The 13,439-nt window shown below is 51.6% G+C and overlaps 1 protein-coding gene across 1 annotated transcript in view; it reads right to left on the bottom strand.

The window, feature by feature from the left end:
* The window catches only part of LOC138282999 (cilia- and flagella-associated protein 20), a 35,587-nt gene extending 31,608 nt beyond the window's left edge, over positions 1-3,979 (bottom strand). The window contains exon 1 of the mRNA XM_069221102.1: positions 3,583-3,979. Coding sequence (XP_069077203.1) covers positions 3,583-3,666 — 84 coding nt within the window. The 5' untranslated portion in view covers positions 3,667-3,979. The remainder of the gene's footprint in view (positions 1-3,582) is intronic.
* Between the last annotated feature and the right edge of the window lie 9,460 nt (positions 3,980-13,439).

Below are 13,439 nucleotides of genomic sequence, written 5' to 3'. Positions count from 1 at the left end.
TCCTCTCCCTGGGATGCACCTTATATCTACCCCTACATGTCACAGGAATGCCCCTCCTCTCCCTGGGATGCACCTTATATCTACCCCTACATGTCACAGGAATGCCCCTCCTCTCCCTGGGATGCACCTTGTATCTACCCCTACATGTCACAGGAATGCCCCTCCTCTCCCTGGGATGCACCTTGTATCTACCCCTACATGTCACAGGAATGCCCCTCCTCTCCCTGGGATGCACCTTGTATCTACCCCTACATGTCACAGGAATGCTCCTCCTCTCCCTGGGATGCACCTTGTATCTACCCCTACATGTCACAGGAATGCTCCTCCTCTCCCTGGGATGCACCTTATATCTACCCCTAGATGTCACAGGAATGCCCCTCCTCTCCCTGGGGTGCACCTTATATCTACCCCTACATGTCACAGGAATGCCCCTCCTCTCTCTGGGGTGCACCTTATATCTACCCCTACATGTCACAGGAATGCCCCTCCTCTCTCTGGGGTGCACCTTATATCTACCCCTACATGTCACAGGAATGCCCCTCCTCTCTCTGGGATGCACCTTATATCTACCCCTACATGTCACAGGAATGCCCCTCCTCTCCCTGGGATGCACCTTATATCTACCCCTACATGTCACAGGAATGCCCCTCCTCTCCCTGGGATGCACCTTATATCTACCCCTACATGTCACAGGAATGCCCCTCCTCTCCCTGGGATGCACCTTATATCTACCCCTACATGTCACAGGAATGCCCCTCCTCTCCCTGGGGTGCACCTTATATCTACCCCTACATGTCACAGGAATGCCCCTCCTCTCCCTGGGATGCACCTTATATCTACCCCTACATGTCACAGGAATGCCCCTCGTCTCCCTGGGATGCACCTTGTATCTACCCCTACATGTCACAGGAATGCCCCTCCTCTCCCTGGGATGCACCTTATATCTACCCCTAGATGTCACAGGAATGCTCCTCCTCTCTCTGGGGTGCACCTTATATCTACCCCTACATGTCACAGGAATGCCCCTCCTCTCCCTGGGGTGCACCTTATATCTACCCCTACATGTCACAGGAATGCCCCTCCTCTCCCTGGGGTGCACCTTATATCTACCCCTACATGTCACAGGAATGCCCCTCCTCTCCCTGGGATGCACCTTATATCTACCCCTACATGTCACAGGAATGCCCCTCCTCTCCCTGGGGTGCACCTTATATCTACCCCTACATGTCACAGGAATGCTCCTCCTCTCCCTGGGGTGCACCTTGTATCTACCCCTACATGTCACAGGAATGCCCCTCCTCTCTCTGGGGTGCACCTTATATCTACCCCTACATGTCACAGGAATGCCCCTCCTCTCCCTGGGATGCACCTTGTATCTACCCCTACATGTCACAGGAATGCCCCTCCTCTCCCTGGGATGCACCTTGTATCTACCCCTACATGTCACAGGAATGCTCCTCCTCTCCCTGGGATGCACCTTGTATCTACCCCTACATGTCACAGGAATGCTCCTCCTCTCCCTGGGATGCACCTTATATCTACCCCTAGATGTCACAGGAATGCCCCTCCTCTCCCTGGGGTGCACCTTATATCTACCCCTACATGTCACAGGAATGCCCCTCCTCTCCCTGGGGTGCACCTTATATCTACCCCTACATGTCACAGGAATGCCCCTCCTCTCTCTGGGGTGCACCTTATATCTACCCCTACATGTCACAGGAATGCCCCTCCTCTCTCTGGGGTGCACCTTATATCTACCCCTACATGTCACAGGAATGCCCCTCCTCTCCCTGGGATGCACCTTATATCTACCCCTACATGTCACAGGAATGCCCCTCCTCTCCCTGGGATGCACCTTATATCTACCCCTACATGTCACAGGAATGCCCCTCCTCTCCCTGGGATGCACCTTATATCTACCCCTACATGTCACAGGAATGCCCCTCCTCTCCCTGGGGTGCACCTTATATCTACCCCTACATGTCACAGGAATGCCCCTCCTCTCCCTGGGGTGCACCTTATATCTACCCCTACATGTCACAGGAATGCCCCTCGTCTCCCTGGGATGCACCTTGTATCTACCCCTACATGTCACAGGAATGCCCCTCCTCTCCCTGGGATGCACCTTGTATCTACCCCTACATGTCACAGGAATGCCCCTCCTCTCCCTGGGATGCACCTTATATCTACCCCTAGATGTCACAGGAATGCTCCTCCTCTCTCTGGGGTGCACCTTATATCTACCCCTACATGTCACAGGAATGCCCCTCCTCTCCCTGGGGTGCACCTTATATCTACCCCTACATGTCACAGGAATGCCCCTCCTCTCTCTGGGGTGCACCTTATATCTACCCCTACATGTCACAGGAATGCCCCTCCTCTCCCTGGGATGCACCTTATATCTACCCCTAGATGTCACAGGAATGCCCCTCCTCTCCCTGGGATGCACCTTATATCTACCCCTACATGTCACAGGAATGCTCCTCCTCTCCCTGGGGTGCACCTTATATCTACCCCTACATGTCACAGGAATGCCCCTCCTCTCTCTGGGGTGCACCTTATATCTACCCCTACATGTCACAGGAATGCCCCTCCTCTCTCTGGGGTGCACCTTATATCTACCCCTACATGTCACAGGAATGCCCCTCCTCTCCCTGGGGTGCACCTTATATCTACCCCTACATGTCACAGGAATGCCCCTCCTCTCTCTGGGGTGCACCTTATATCTACCCCTACATGTCACAGGAATGCCCCTCCTCTCCCTGGGGTGCACCTTATATCTACCCCTACATGTCACAGGAATGCCCCTCCTCTCCCTGGGGTGCACCTTATATCTACCCCTACATGTCACAGGAATGCTCCTCCTCTCCCTGGGGTGCACCTTGTATCTACCCCTACATGTCACAGGAATGCCCCTCGTCTCCCTGGGATGCACCTTGTATCTACCCCTACATGTCACAGGAATGCCCCTCCTCTCCCTGGGATGCACCTTATATCTACCCCTAGATGTCACAGGAATGCTCCTCCTCTCTCTGGGGTGCACCTTATATCTACCCCTACATGTCACAGGAATGCCCCTCCTCTCTCTGGGGTGCACCTTATATCTACCCCTACATGTCACAGGAATGCCCCTCCTCTCCCTCGGTACACCTTGTATCTACCCCAGCGTGGGCCTCCGTCTCCCCGGGGTGCACCGTCCAACCTGCTCCCTGTGCACATTACTTGCTGCCCCCAGGTGTCACGGTGACCCCCACTCTCGCAGAGATGCACCTGTATCTGCTCCCCAGGGATCCCAGCACTCTCAGGGGTACGCCTTATACCCCCCCCGCCCCCCCAGGTATCACGGTGATGCCCCTTCCCTCCCACAGATGCACCCCCGGGTAACAGGGTATAGCCTCCTCCTGTCCCACGAATAGCCTGTATACCCCCAGTCATACGGCCCAGTCCTCTGCAGCTCACCCCCGGTGCCTGCCCCCACCCCGTCATACGAGCCTTCCCCCGGCGGCACCCCCTTGCACCCGGCTCCGCAGCACCCCCTTACCCCCGGTGCCACCTCAAAAGGCCTCCCCCGGTGTCGCCCACCTTCTTGTCCCAGATCTGCAGCGGCTTGCTGCCGATGCTGTAGAGGATGGAGAGGAAGCCGCTCTGGAAGGTGTTCTTGAACATGGCGGCGGCTGCGGGGGGGTCTCTGGGGCCGGCTCCGCTCTTGGCTCTCGCGCTCCCCGGATGTGCCTGCCGCGGCGCGTGCTGCCTCTCGATGGCCTGCCCTCGCGCTCTGCCTCCGACTGCGCTCGCTCCGCGCCTCGCGCCGCCCACCCCGTTGCTATGGATTCGGCGCGAGTCCCTGGCTGCGGCCCTGTGTTTACACACACCGGCCTCCCGCGCGCCGTCACCTGGGCGACAGAATGCAATAGAACCGGAGCGACAGAGGGGGCGTGGACCACACTGACAGACTCCTTCGGGAGACACAAAAGAGGGACTACTGGGCACCGGCCATAGACATCAAAAAGAGACGTCCGCCTAGAACTTCGGCACGGTCTCAACTCATTACATAGACATAAAGAAGGGACGATACTAGAGTAAACACAAAGGACGGACTTCTGTCTGGGAGAGTGGGCTTTTGCGCCCCAACCCACTATAAAACATTTTCTCACTAAGATGAAGAATAAAAAAAATTCTAGCTGACACGTCAAGAATTTTCAATTCTATTAATGAAACAGAGGCGAGGATTAGGCTTCTCTTTCTTTGCTTTATTACACACAGCAGCCAATCAATAGAGAGTATCGTAAAACAAAACATATCTCAACATTCAATGTATTACGTCATTATCGTAGAGACTGTAAACCTATATAGCCATACGAGGATAATGAACTTCCTCTTTCTTTGCGAATGCTGAACCAACAAACTCAACAAGTAAAGTCTATAAAGGCCTGGATCCAAAGTGGAAAATCCAAAGGTCCAAGAGACTAAATAAGAACAAGAATGAGAAATTTCCTAGCTATCATGAAGGAAAGTTTCAATTCTATTAAGGACACGGAGGTGAGGATTACGCACAATCTTTCTTCACTTTTTAGGGTTGAGCCTGCGTTGCATGCGCTCGCGCATGCGTATCGCAGCGAGACGCTTTAGTATTTAGAAAAGAGCTCGGAGCCCTGTCAACTTCACGTCAGTGTTTTTTATTGGTTTGTGGGCTTGCTTAATAAAATCTGCGTGCTTTCATTAGTCGAAGGCATGCCTTTTCCGGTGGCTAGCCCTCCTCGAGCGCAGCGACCAAGTACAGAAAACATGCGAGGCTCGCTGTTTTTCATCGGGCTCGTGGACTTCTTTTTCTCTAATTTATGAGCGCGATCTCGCTTGGCAAAAGTCAAGCACTTTACATAGTTAATTTAACTTTTTCGGGTTATGTACATAAATGCACTTTTGCCCGATAGGTGAAAAGTCGGGTTAGGAGTTTACAACGCGATCAGCTCTAACATGAGCAAACGCAAGACCCGTTGCATTGTAAATGCTACTTATTAACAGCAGGTTTAAAGTTCAACAAAGAAAACTACGATGCCCATGAGACCCATTCCTGTGGCAACCAATGTCCAATCACACTGCCATCCGACTGTCTCTATAAATATCCCCAGGCGGTGACGTTCTTCCTCGTCTTTACTGCAAACTGAGACTGAGTCGTCTTTAAGTAGTCGCAGGTTCCACTCCTAAGAACAAATGTGAACACAATAGATAAGCATTCCTATCTGAAAGAATAGTCAGTAAATTAGTCAAAAACGGAACTCCTAGTCCCACTGATAACCTAGCAAACAGTGCTTGCATTATTGTAACATGCTTAGATAACATCTTATGTCCCAATCACAGTTTCAGGTAAAAAAATCCGAAGATACCACCTCTCAATCCGATGGATTCATTCCGGGCGGGCGCCATGGCCACAATAACGGGTGGGATAATCCTCGCCTCCGTGTCCTTAATAGAATTAAAACTTTCCTTCACGATAGCTAGGAAATTTCTCATTCTATGTCATGACCAGAGGCGAGGATTATGCATGTTCAAAGCTTACTTACCACTAATGAAGCAGCTTCATGGATTGGTTTAAAATATAACTTTTTAAAAGTCGACTCAGATGACCAGTCAGCCGCATTTATAATGTCCTCCAGTCTACCACCTAACTGGACTGCTTTAGAAGCCATGGCACCCCGGGTGGAGTGAGCCCCAAAAACCTGGACGTTAATGCCCGATTCCGATAAAATCCACTTGACCCACCGGGCAATGGAAGGGGAGGAAACCGCTCTGAAAGGTCTCTTGATCGAAATGAGCAGCTGCCTTTCCCCCGGCGGCCGGAGCTCCGCCGTCACCTCTTCATATCTCTTTAGACACCTGACCACGCACAGTTTGGGTGTATGCTCAAAAGCGGGGTAGGTTACCGACCTGGTACTACACTTTGTACGACGAGAAATCGTGAAGGTCACTCCTTCCGGAGAAAAAACCCTAGCAGATATATCCAGAGGCCGGACATCTGAAATTCGTTTACACGAAATGAGCCAGAGCAAGATCACCAGTTTTGCCGATAACTGCTTATGTGAAAGGCACTGATTATCCGGCCATGAGGTTAAGAAGCGCAAAACCTGGTCAACATCCCACAGGGAGGCATATCTGGGTTCAGGAGGTCTGGCCATTCTAATGCCTTTCAGGGGTTTGCACACCCACAGGTGTTCCCCTATGGGGCGATCATTAATTGGGGGATGCCCCGTCGAAATCGCAGACCAGAAGGAGTTAACTGAGCAATAGGATTGGCCGGAAGCCGCTAGGTCGGCTAAAAAAGTTAAGATATCGGCAATCTGGGCCCCCAAGGGATCGAAGTGCCTTGCCATACACCAACGAGCCTAGCAGTTCCAGGCTGATCTGTACCTCTTGCAAGTACTAGGGGCCCATGCTTGTCTGATGAAATTCTCAGCCTCCTGTGAACGTCTGTGGTCCGTCCAGCGATCCCGGAAATCCTCCAGGCCACCAGCGAGAGACTGCCCCTCTGGATTTAACAGTATGTTTGGGCGGACCGGAAGTAGGGTAGGGAGATAGCAGGAGAGCTCCAGAAGTGATGGGAACCATACCTGAAACCGCCAGAGCAGTGTGATTAGAATCACTGTCGCCCCCTGACGACGAATCTGAGCTGTTACTCTCGGGATCAGGCGGAAAGGGGGAAACGCATAATTCTGATCCCGACCCCAGTCCTGAATGAAAGCATCGACTGCCATCGCACCGGGATCCGGGCGCCAGCTGAAGTACCAGGGTAATTGAGCGTTCCACCTGGATGCAAAGAGGTCCACCGCACAAGGACCCCATCGATCCAAAAGAGCTAGGTACACTGCTCTGTCCAGGCGCCAATCGCTGGGATCCTCCAGATGTCTGGAGTTCCAGTCCGCCAGGACGTTCTGGGATCCCGGAAGATATTCCGCTGTAACCGAGATTTGACGCTGAAGGCAAAAGTGCCAGAAGTCCTTTGCCAACTCCTTTGCCTTCGAGCAGGTCCCCCCCAAGTGGTTGATATATTGTACCGCCAAAACATTGTCCATCCTCAGAAGGACGCAGCAAGAGACCTTGTCCCGCGTCAGCGATCTGATCGTGAACAAACCCGCTAGGAGTTCCAGGCAGTTGATGTGAAGGTTGAGTTCCCGTTTGGTCCAGCGGCCCCCGAAGGAGATGTCCCCACAACGAGCTCCCAAGCCGAACCGACTGGCGTCCGATTCTATGACCAGATCAGATGCGGCCCCGTAAATCGCCCTGCCGTTCCACGCCTCTATGTGATCCAGCCACCACTGGATCTCCATCCACACCTCCTGGGACAGAGCTATCAGCTCCGAGTACGAAAGGCCCCAACGTAGTTGGTGGGCCTTGAGGCGCTGAAGGGCCCTGTAATGGAGTGGTCCCGGAAAGATGGCCTGAATCGAGGAAGAGAGGAGTCCCACCACTCTGGCCAACTGCCTCAGGGAGGTCCTGTCCCGTCTCAAGCCCTTGGACAGCTCCTTCTTGATCTTCCTAATCTTCGTGCCCGGGAGACTGAGGGAGGCTGCCTGGGAGTCGATGAGGAAACCCAGAAAGGTCATGGACTGCGAGGGGAGCAGTTCTGACTTCTGTGAATTGATCACGAACCTCAGGTCTTGCAGAAGCTGAATAGCTATGTTCACGTTGGATATGAGCTGCGAGCGCAACTGGTCCATCAGGAGGATGTCGTTGAGATAAATAATCAAACAAATCCCCCGAGCCCGTAGGTACTCCACTACTGGTTTGAGTAACTTCGTGAAGCACCACAGGGCTGACGACAGTCCGTACGGCAGGGACGAAAATTCAAATGCCTGTCCTCTCCAAATGAATTGCAGAAACCGGCGATGAGGACGAAAGATGGGGACCGTAAGATAGGCGTCCTTGAGGTCTAACCGAATCATCCTATCCCCGTGTAGCAGGAGGTCTCTGAGCATGTGGATGCCCTCCATTTTGAAGTGGCGATAGACCACCCACTCCTTGAAGGACTTGAGATTGATAACGGGTCGGAAACCCTTGTCTTTCTTTTCTACAATGAAAAGATTGCTCACGAAACCCCTGGGGTGGATAGTCGCCGGGTAAATCGCTTCTTTCTGAAGAAGCCCCTGAACTCCCGCGTCTAACAGTGCCGCGTCTGCATCTGAGAAGACTAAGGGCCGTGGAGGAGAGTCTTGAACTGGAGTCCCCCAAAATTCTATGCGGAAACCCGCCACCGTCTGCAACACCCAAGCGTCTGGCGTTAGGGTGGCCCACTTGTGGGCAAAGAACCGCAGCCTCCCTCCTAGAATGCGAGGGGAAGAAAGGGTAACACTCACCGTTAGCGCCTCCGGGGGTATTAGCTCCACCGCGGGTGGTCCTCTTGGTCTTCCCTCTACCCCAGTTGGAGAAGAAGGTACCCTGCCGGCCGTCCCTCCATCCGTTGTTATGCGGTGGGTAGGGGTTGGGGCCTTGCTGGAATGCACGGCCGGAGGAGCGGCCCCTGCCTCGTCCGGCCCCGCCGAAAACCTTCCCCCGAAAGATTTTCTTGATGGAGCTTTGCGCCTTATCGAGCGCAGAAAAAGGCGCAACAAACTTTCTCAATTCCTTTAAAAAAGGATCACCAAACAAGTTCTCCTGGGCCACAGCCCCAGCCTCTGAGTTGGAGAGTTCTCCTAACTTAGGGTTAATTTTTATAAGCAGGGATCGTCTCCTCTCTGCAGAGAGAGCGCAATTTGCGTTCCCTAGCAAGCAGACCGCCCTCTGGGCCCACCCAGCCACAATATCCGTGGCGATTTGAGTGTTGGTCCGCTTAGCGCGTTTGGCAAGTTGGATGATCTGCGTGAGGGGACCCAGGACATCCAATAACTTATCCTGGCATCCCCTCCAGGAACGATCAATACCTTTCTTTGGATCCTTGACGTACTTCCCGAAGAAAGTACACATCTTAGGATCCAAATCAGGGGTTGCTGCTTCTCTATCTGGCAGAGTCAGGCGCGGGCATTCCGCCCGTAACCTGGCCCGAACCTCTTTCTCCAGAGGCTGGCGGATTTTGCTGTCCACATAATCCGCCACCTTCTTGTCCGGGTGCCACTCCGAAGAGCGGGCGGGAGTGATATAAGTCCTCTGGTTGGAACATTTCTGAATCTGAGTCTTCAGCTCCAGGCGGGTCTGACAGATTAGAAGACGGGCACCAAGGACGCCCTGCTTCCTGATCCTCCTCAGAGGAAGAATCCCCGTCTGTGTCCCTCACGACCCGCTTAGGGGAACCCTGATCCGGGTCCGATCTGGTGTGAACCACTTCACAGGTCTCTCCGGGTTCGGAACCCTCCCGGAAGGGTGGTTGCTTTAGCGTGCGCGCACTCTTACGGAAGGCTTCAGCCAGACTACCAAAGCCCTCCAGGTGCCCCGCGACACGCTTGCAACATTTCTTGGGGACTGCCTCTCCATGTAGGTCAGTCCTTGTCAACCCAGTCAGTCCTGTCCCCTTGAACACATGATCTGATAGCCTGGCCACGCTGTCTTTTAAGGGGCCCAAGGCCCTGCTAATGGCCTGTGTCAGCAGGAGGTCCACCTCAGGGGCTAGGGCCCTCTGAGATGAGCCCTCCCCCGGGGACAGGGCGGGGAAAGTACCATGCTCGTGAGGAGTCTGCATGAGGGCACAGAGGGTTAATGACAGGAAAAAAACGCACTTTGCTTTACAGGGAAGCCCCCCGCCGCACTCCTGCCGGAAACAAATAATGCCTTCAAGGCAAAGGCCTCGATGCGCGAGCCGCGCGTCAATAAAAGGCCCCGGGAGAAATTCACCGCAACGCGGTGTCTGCGAGGGTTGGCAGGGCTTAAAGTGAGCCGGGAACACACTTTCAGCCCAAACGCGCTTTCCAAGGCGTTCGAGCGCAAACGCGACTCGAATCGCTGAGGAGAAACGCTCGGGAACACCAGAGCGCGCAAAAGAGTGCCCTCTGGTGGACCCGACTTGGATTCAAATAGCGATCGTGCTCGGGCTAAAAAAAGCCTACTGCGCGTCAAGTTGCCAAGCAACTGAAACAGCAACACGCGCGCGCGATCGAGTACAATGGCAAAGAATAAAGCAACAGTAAATCGTCAAAAGACAAGCCTTTACAACTCTACAACTCAGAGACAGAGAAGGGGACTTATCTGAATCAGAGAGCAGTGAAGAAAGAGGAAGAACGTCACCGCCTGGGGATGTTTATACAGACAGTCGGATGGCAGTGTGATTGGACATTGGTTGCCATGGGAATGGGTCTCATGGGCATCGTAGTTTTCTTTGTTGAACTTTGAACCTGCTGTTAATAAAAAGTGAAGAATGATTGTGCATAATCCTCGCCTCCGGTCCTGACATAGAATCCAGAAGAGAAACATCTCAGAATTCCAGCGAGTGTCCAAAACATCATTGTTTCTGGTCAAAACCTAGGAAAAAAGAACCATTACCAGTCATAGACTACAGCAATATCATAGCAATCAATATCATAGCCAAACATATGCAAAGGGAGGGAATGCAATAAACAGGACTAAAAATATAAATAGATTGAGCTACTCAACTCTTAAATTATAGTTTATTCCTGTAATCCGGGTGGGATAATCCTCGCCTCCATGTCCTTAATAGAATTGAAAATTCTTGACGCATCAGCTAGAATTTTTTTTTATTCCATTTCAGGACCGGAGGCTCAGATTATGCTAGTTCAAAACTGATTTACCACCACTGATGCTATATCCAATATGGGTTTGTAATAGAAGGTCTTGAATGTCGACTCTGCAGACCAGTCCGCTGCTTTCATAATATCTTCTAACCTAACTCCCAAGGAGAAGGATTTCGAGGCCATAGCTCCGCGAACAGAATGAGCTCCGAAGATGGAAACGTCAATACCAGCTTCAGCCAGAATCCATCTAATCCATCTTGCTAAAGTAGCAGGCGAGACAGGGTTGAAAGGTTTCTGAAGAGCAATCAAAAGTTGACCTCCAGGGTCTCTCCTCATCTCTTCTGAAGCTGCCTCCTAGGCTTTTAAGCACTGAACTACACAAAGTTTGGGGTTATGAGGAAAGGTTGGCTAGGAAACTGAGGAGGTACCGGTCTTAGTGCGTCTGAAAATAGAAAAGGAAACTCCGAAAGGAGAAAAAATCCTTCCTGCTAGATCCAGAGCTCTAACATCCAATACTCTTTTACAAGATATTAGACATAGAAGTAAGGTAAGCTTGGCCGAAAGTTGTTTACGTGACAAAAATCTATTATTGGGCCAAGAAGAAATAAACAAAAGAACTATGTTAACATCCCAAAGAGACGAGTAACGAGGAAGAGGAGGTTTGGCAAGACGAATACCTCCCATCAATTTGTAAACTGCAAAGTGTTCACCAATCGGTTTACCTGAGACTGGAATGTGACCAGCCGAAATAGAGGATCTATAATTATTAACAGATCTGTAAGCTAGGCCTGAAGCTGCTAGGGAAGCTAGAGAAAATTAACTACGAGATTGACATCAGCACTAAAGGGATCTGAATCCTGTTCCGCACACCAATAAACCCATCGCTTCCAGGCGGAGGAATAACGTTTATGTGTGCTGGATGACCATGCCTGATGGATGAAGTTTGAAGCTTGTTCAGAAATGCCTGGCAGGAGCCATTGCCTCCGAAAAGTTTCCAAGCTACAAGTTGTAACTTGCCCGACACAATCAGAGGATGAGGATTCCCGAGAGGGTCCAGCAACAGATTGTATTGCAGAGAAATCAGAAGGGGAAAATCGCATAATAACTCCAGAGCTAGGGGAAACCAGGCTTGCGCTCTCCAAAGGCGAGTCACCAGGGAGATTCCAACTCTCTGGCGGCGAACCTGGGACAGAACTGGAGGGATCATGCTGAACGGGGGAAAGGCATATCTCCGATGCAGGGACCAGTCCTGAAGAAAGGCATCCGTGGCCTTGTTCAGTCTCCAGGTGAACGGGTCTATGGAAAACAGACCCCACAACTGGTACAGATGCAGAAACACCCCTGGAAGGAGTCTCCAATCGCTGCCGTCCCGCAGGAATCTGGAGTTCCAGTCTGCCACTGTGTTGTTCACCCCAGGTAGATGTTCCGCAATTACCGAGATGGGGTGCTGAAGACAGAATTGCCAAAACTCTTTGGCAATCGGAGCAAGAATCCGAGACCTCGTACCACCCCGTTTGTTCACATACCTGACCGCAGATATGTTGTCCATTCTCAAAAGAATGCAACAATCTGACTTCAGGGGCGACAGACTTCGTATCGCAAAGGAACCGTCTAGCACTTCCAGTCAGTTGATGTGGAGGTGAAGTTCCTCCTCTGACCAACGACCTCCCGTGGTCAGAGAACCGCAACAAGCTCCCCAACCCCATCTGCTGGCGTCCGACTCCAGAATCACATCCGGCGAGGAGCCGAATATTGCCCGGCCATTCCAGGCTTCCATATGATCCAGCCAGCGCATTATCTCTGATCGGGCCTCTGCAGATAGAGGAACCTTGTCTGAGTAAGAGAGACCTTTCTGAAGGTGCAAGATCTTGAGACGCTGAAGAGCCCTGTAGTGAAGGGGGCCCGGGAAAATAGCCTGAATCGAAGAGGATAAAAGACCTACCATCCGGGCTAAGCTCCTCAAGGACACTCTCTGTTTTGATTAAAGAAGACGTAACTCTTTCTTTATATTGCATATCTTCTGGGGCGGGAGACTCAAAAGGGTCTTCACAGAGTCTATTTGGAATCTGAAGAATTCCATCTGTTGAGAGGGAAGGAGGCAAGATTTGGGTTGATTGATCAAGAAACCCAGATTCTGAAGAAGGCTGATTGTCCAAGTCAAGTCACCTTGAAGGACTACTGGATCTTGGGCCATAATTATCAGATCGTCGAGATAAACAATCAGTCGTACTCCCCGGCCACGTTGGGCTTCCACTACTGGTCTCATCACCTTGGTAAAGCACCAAGGAGCGGAGGAAAGACCAAAGGGGAGAACCTGAAACTTGAAGCATTGCTTCCTCCAAAAAAAGTTAAGAAAATGCTGATGGGGGAAAAAATAGGAATGCTTAGGTATGCGTCTTTTAAATCTAGGTGAACCATCCAATCTCCTTCTTGCAGAATGTTTCTTAGGAGATGAATTCCCTCCATTTTGAAATGCCTGTAGACTATCCAGGCATTGAAGTCTTTGAGGTTGAGAACCAGTCTTGAACCGCTGCCTTTCTTGTCTAGAAGGAAGATGGGGCTGATGAATCCTCTTGGATGGGGATTGGAATGGCAAATAGCTCCTTTTTGGAGGAGAGAACAAATCTCTGAACTTATTACCTCTTGGTTTAGATGGGAAAAATGGAGAGGGGAGGGCAAAAACGTTGGATGGGGGATTGATAAAACTCCAGTTTGAAACCCTGAATGGTCTCCAACACCCATGGGTCCCTGGTTAATTTCTTCCATTCT

The sequence above is a fragment of the Pleurodeles waltl genome, chromosome 2_2 (genome assembly GCF_031143425.1).
Source record: "Pleurodeles waltl isolate 20211129_DDA chromosome 2_2, aPleWal1.hap1.20221129, whole genome shotgun sequence".
NCBI lineage: Eukaryota > Metazoa > Chordata > Amphibia > Caudata > Salamandridae > Pleurodeles > Pleurodeles waltl.
This window is presented reverse-complemented; position numbering and strand designations above follow the sequence as displayed.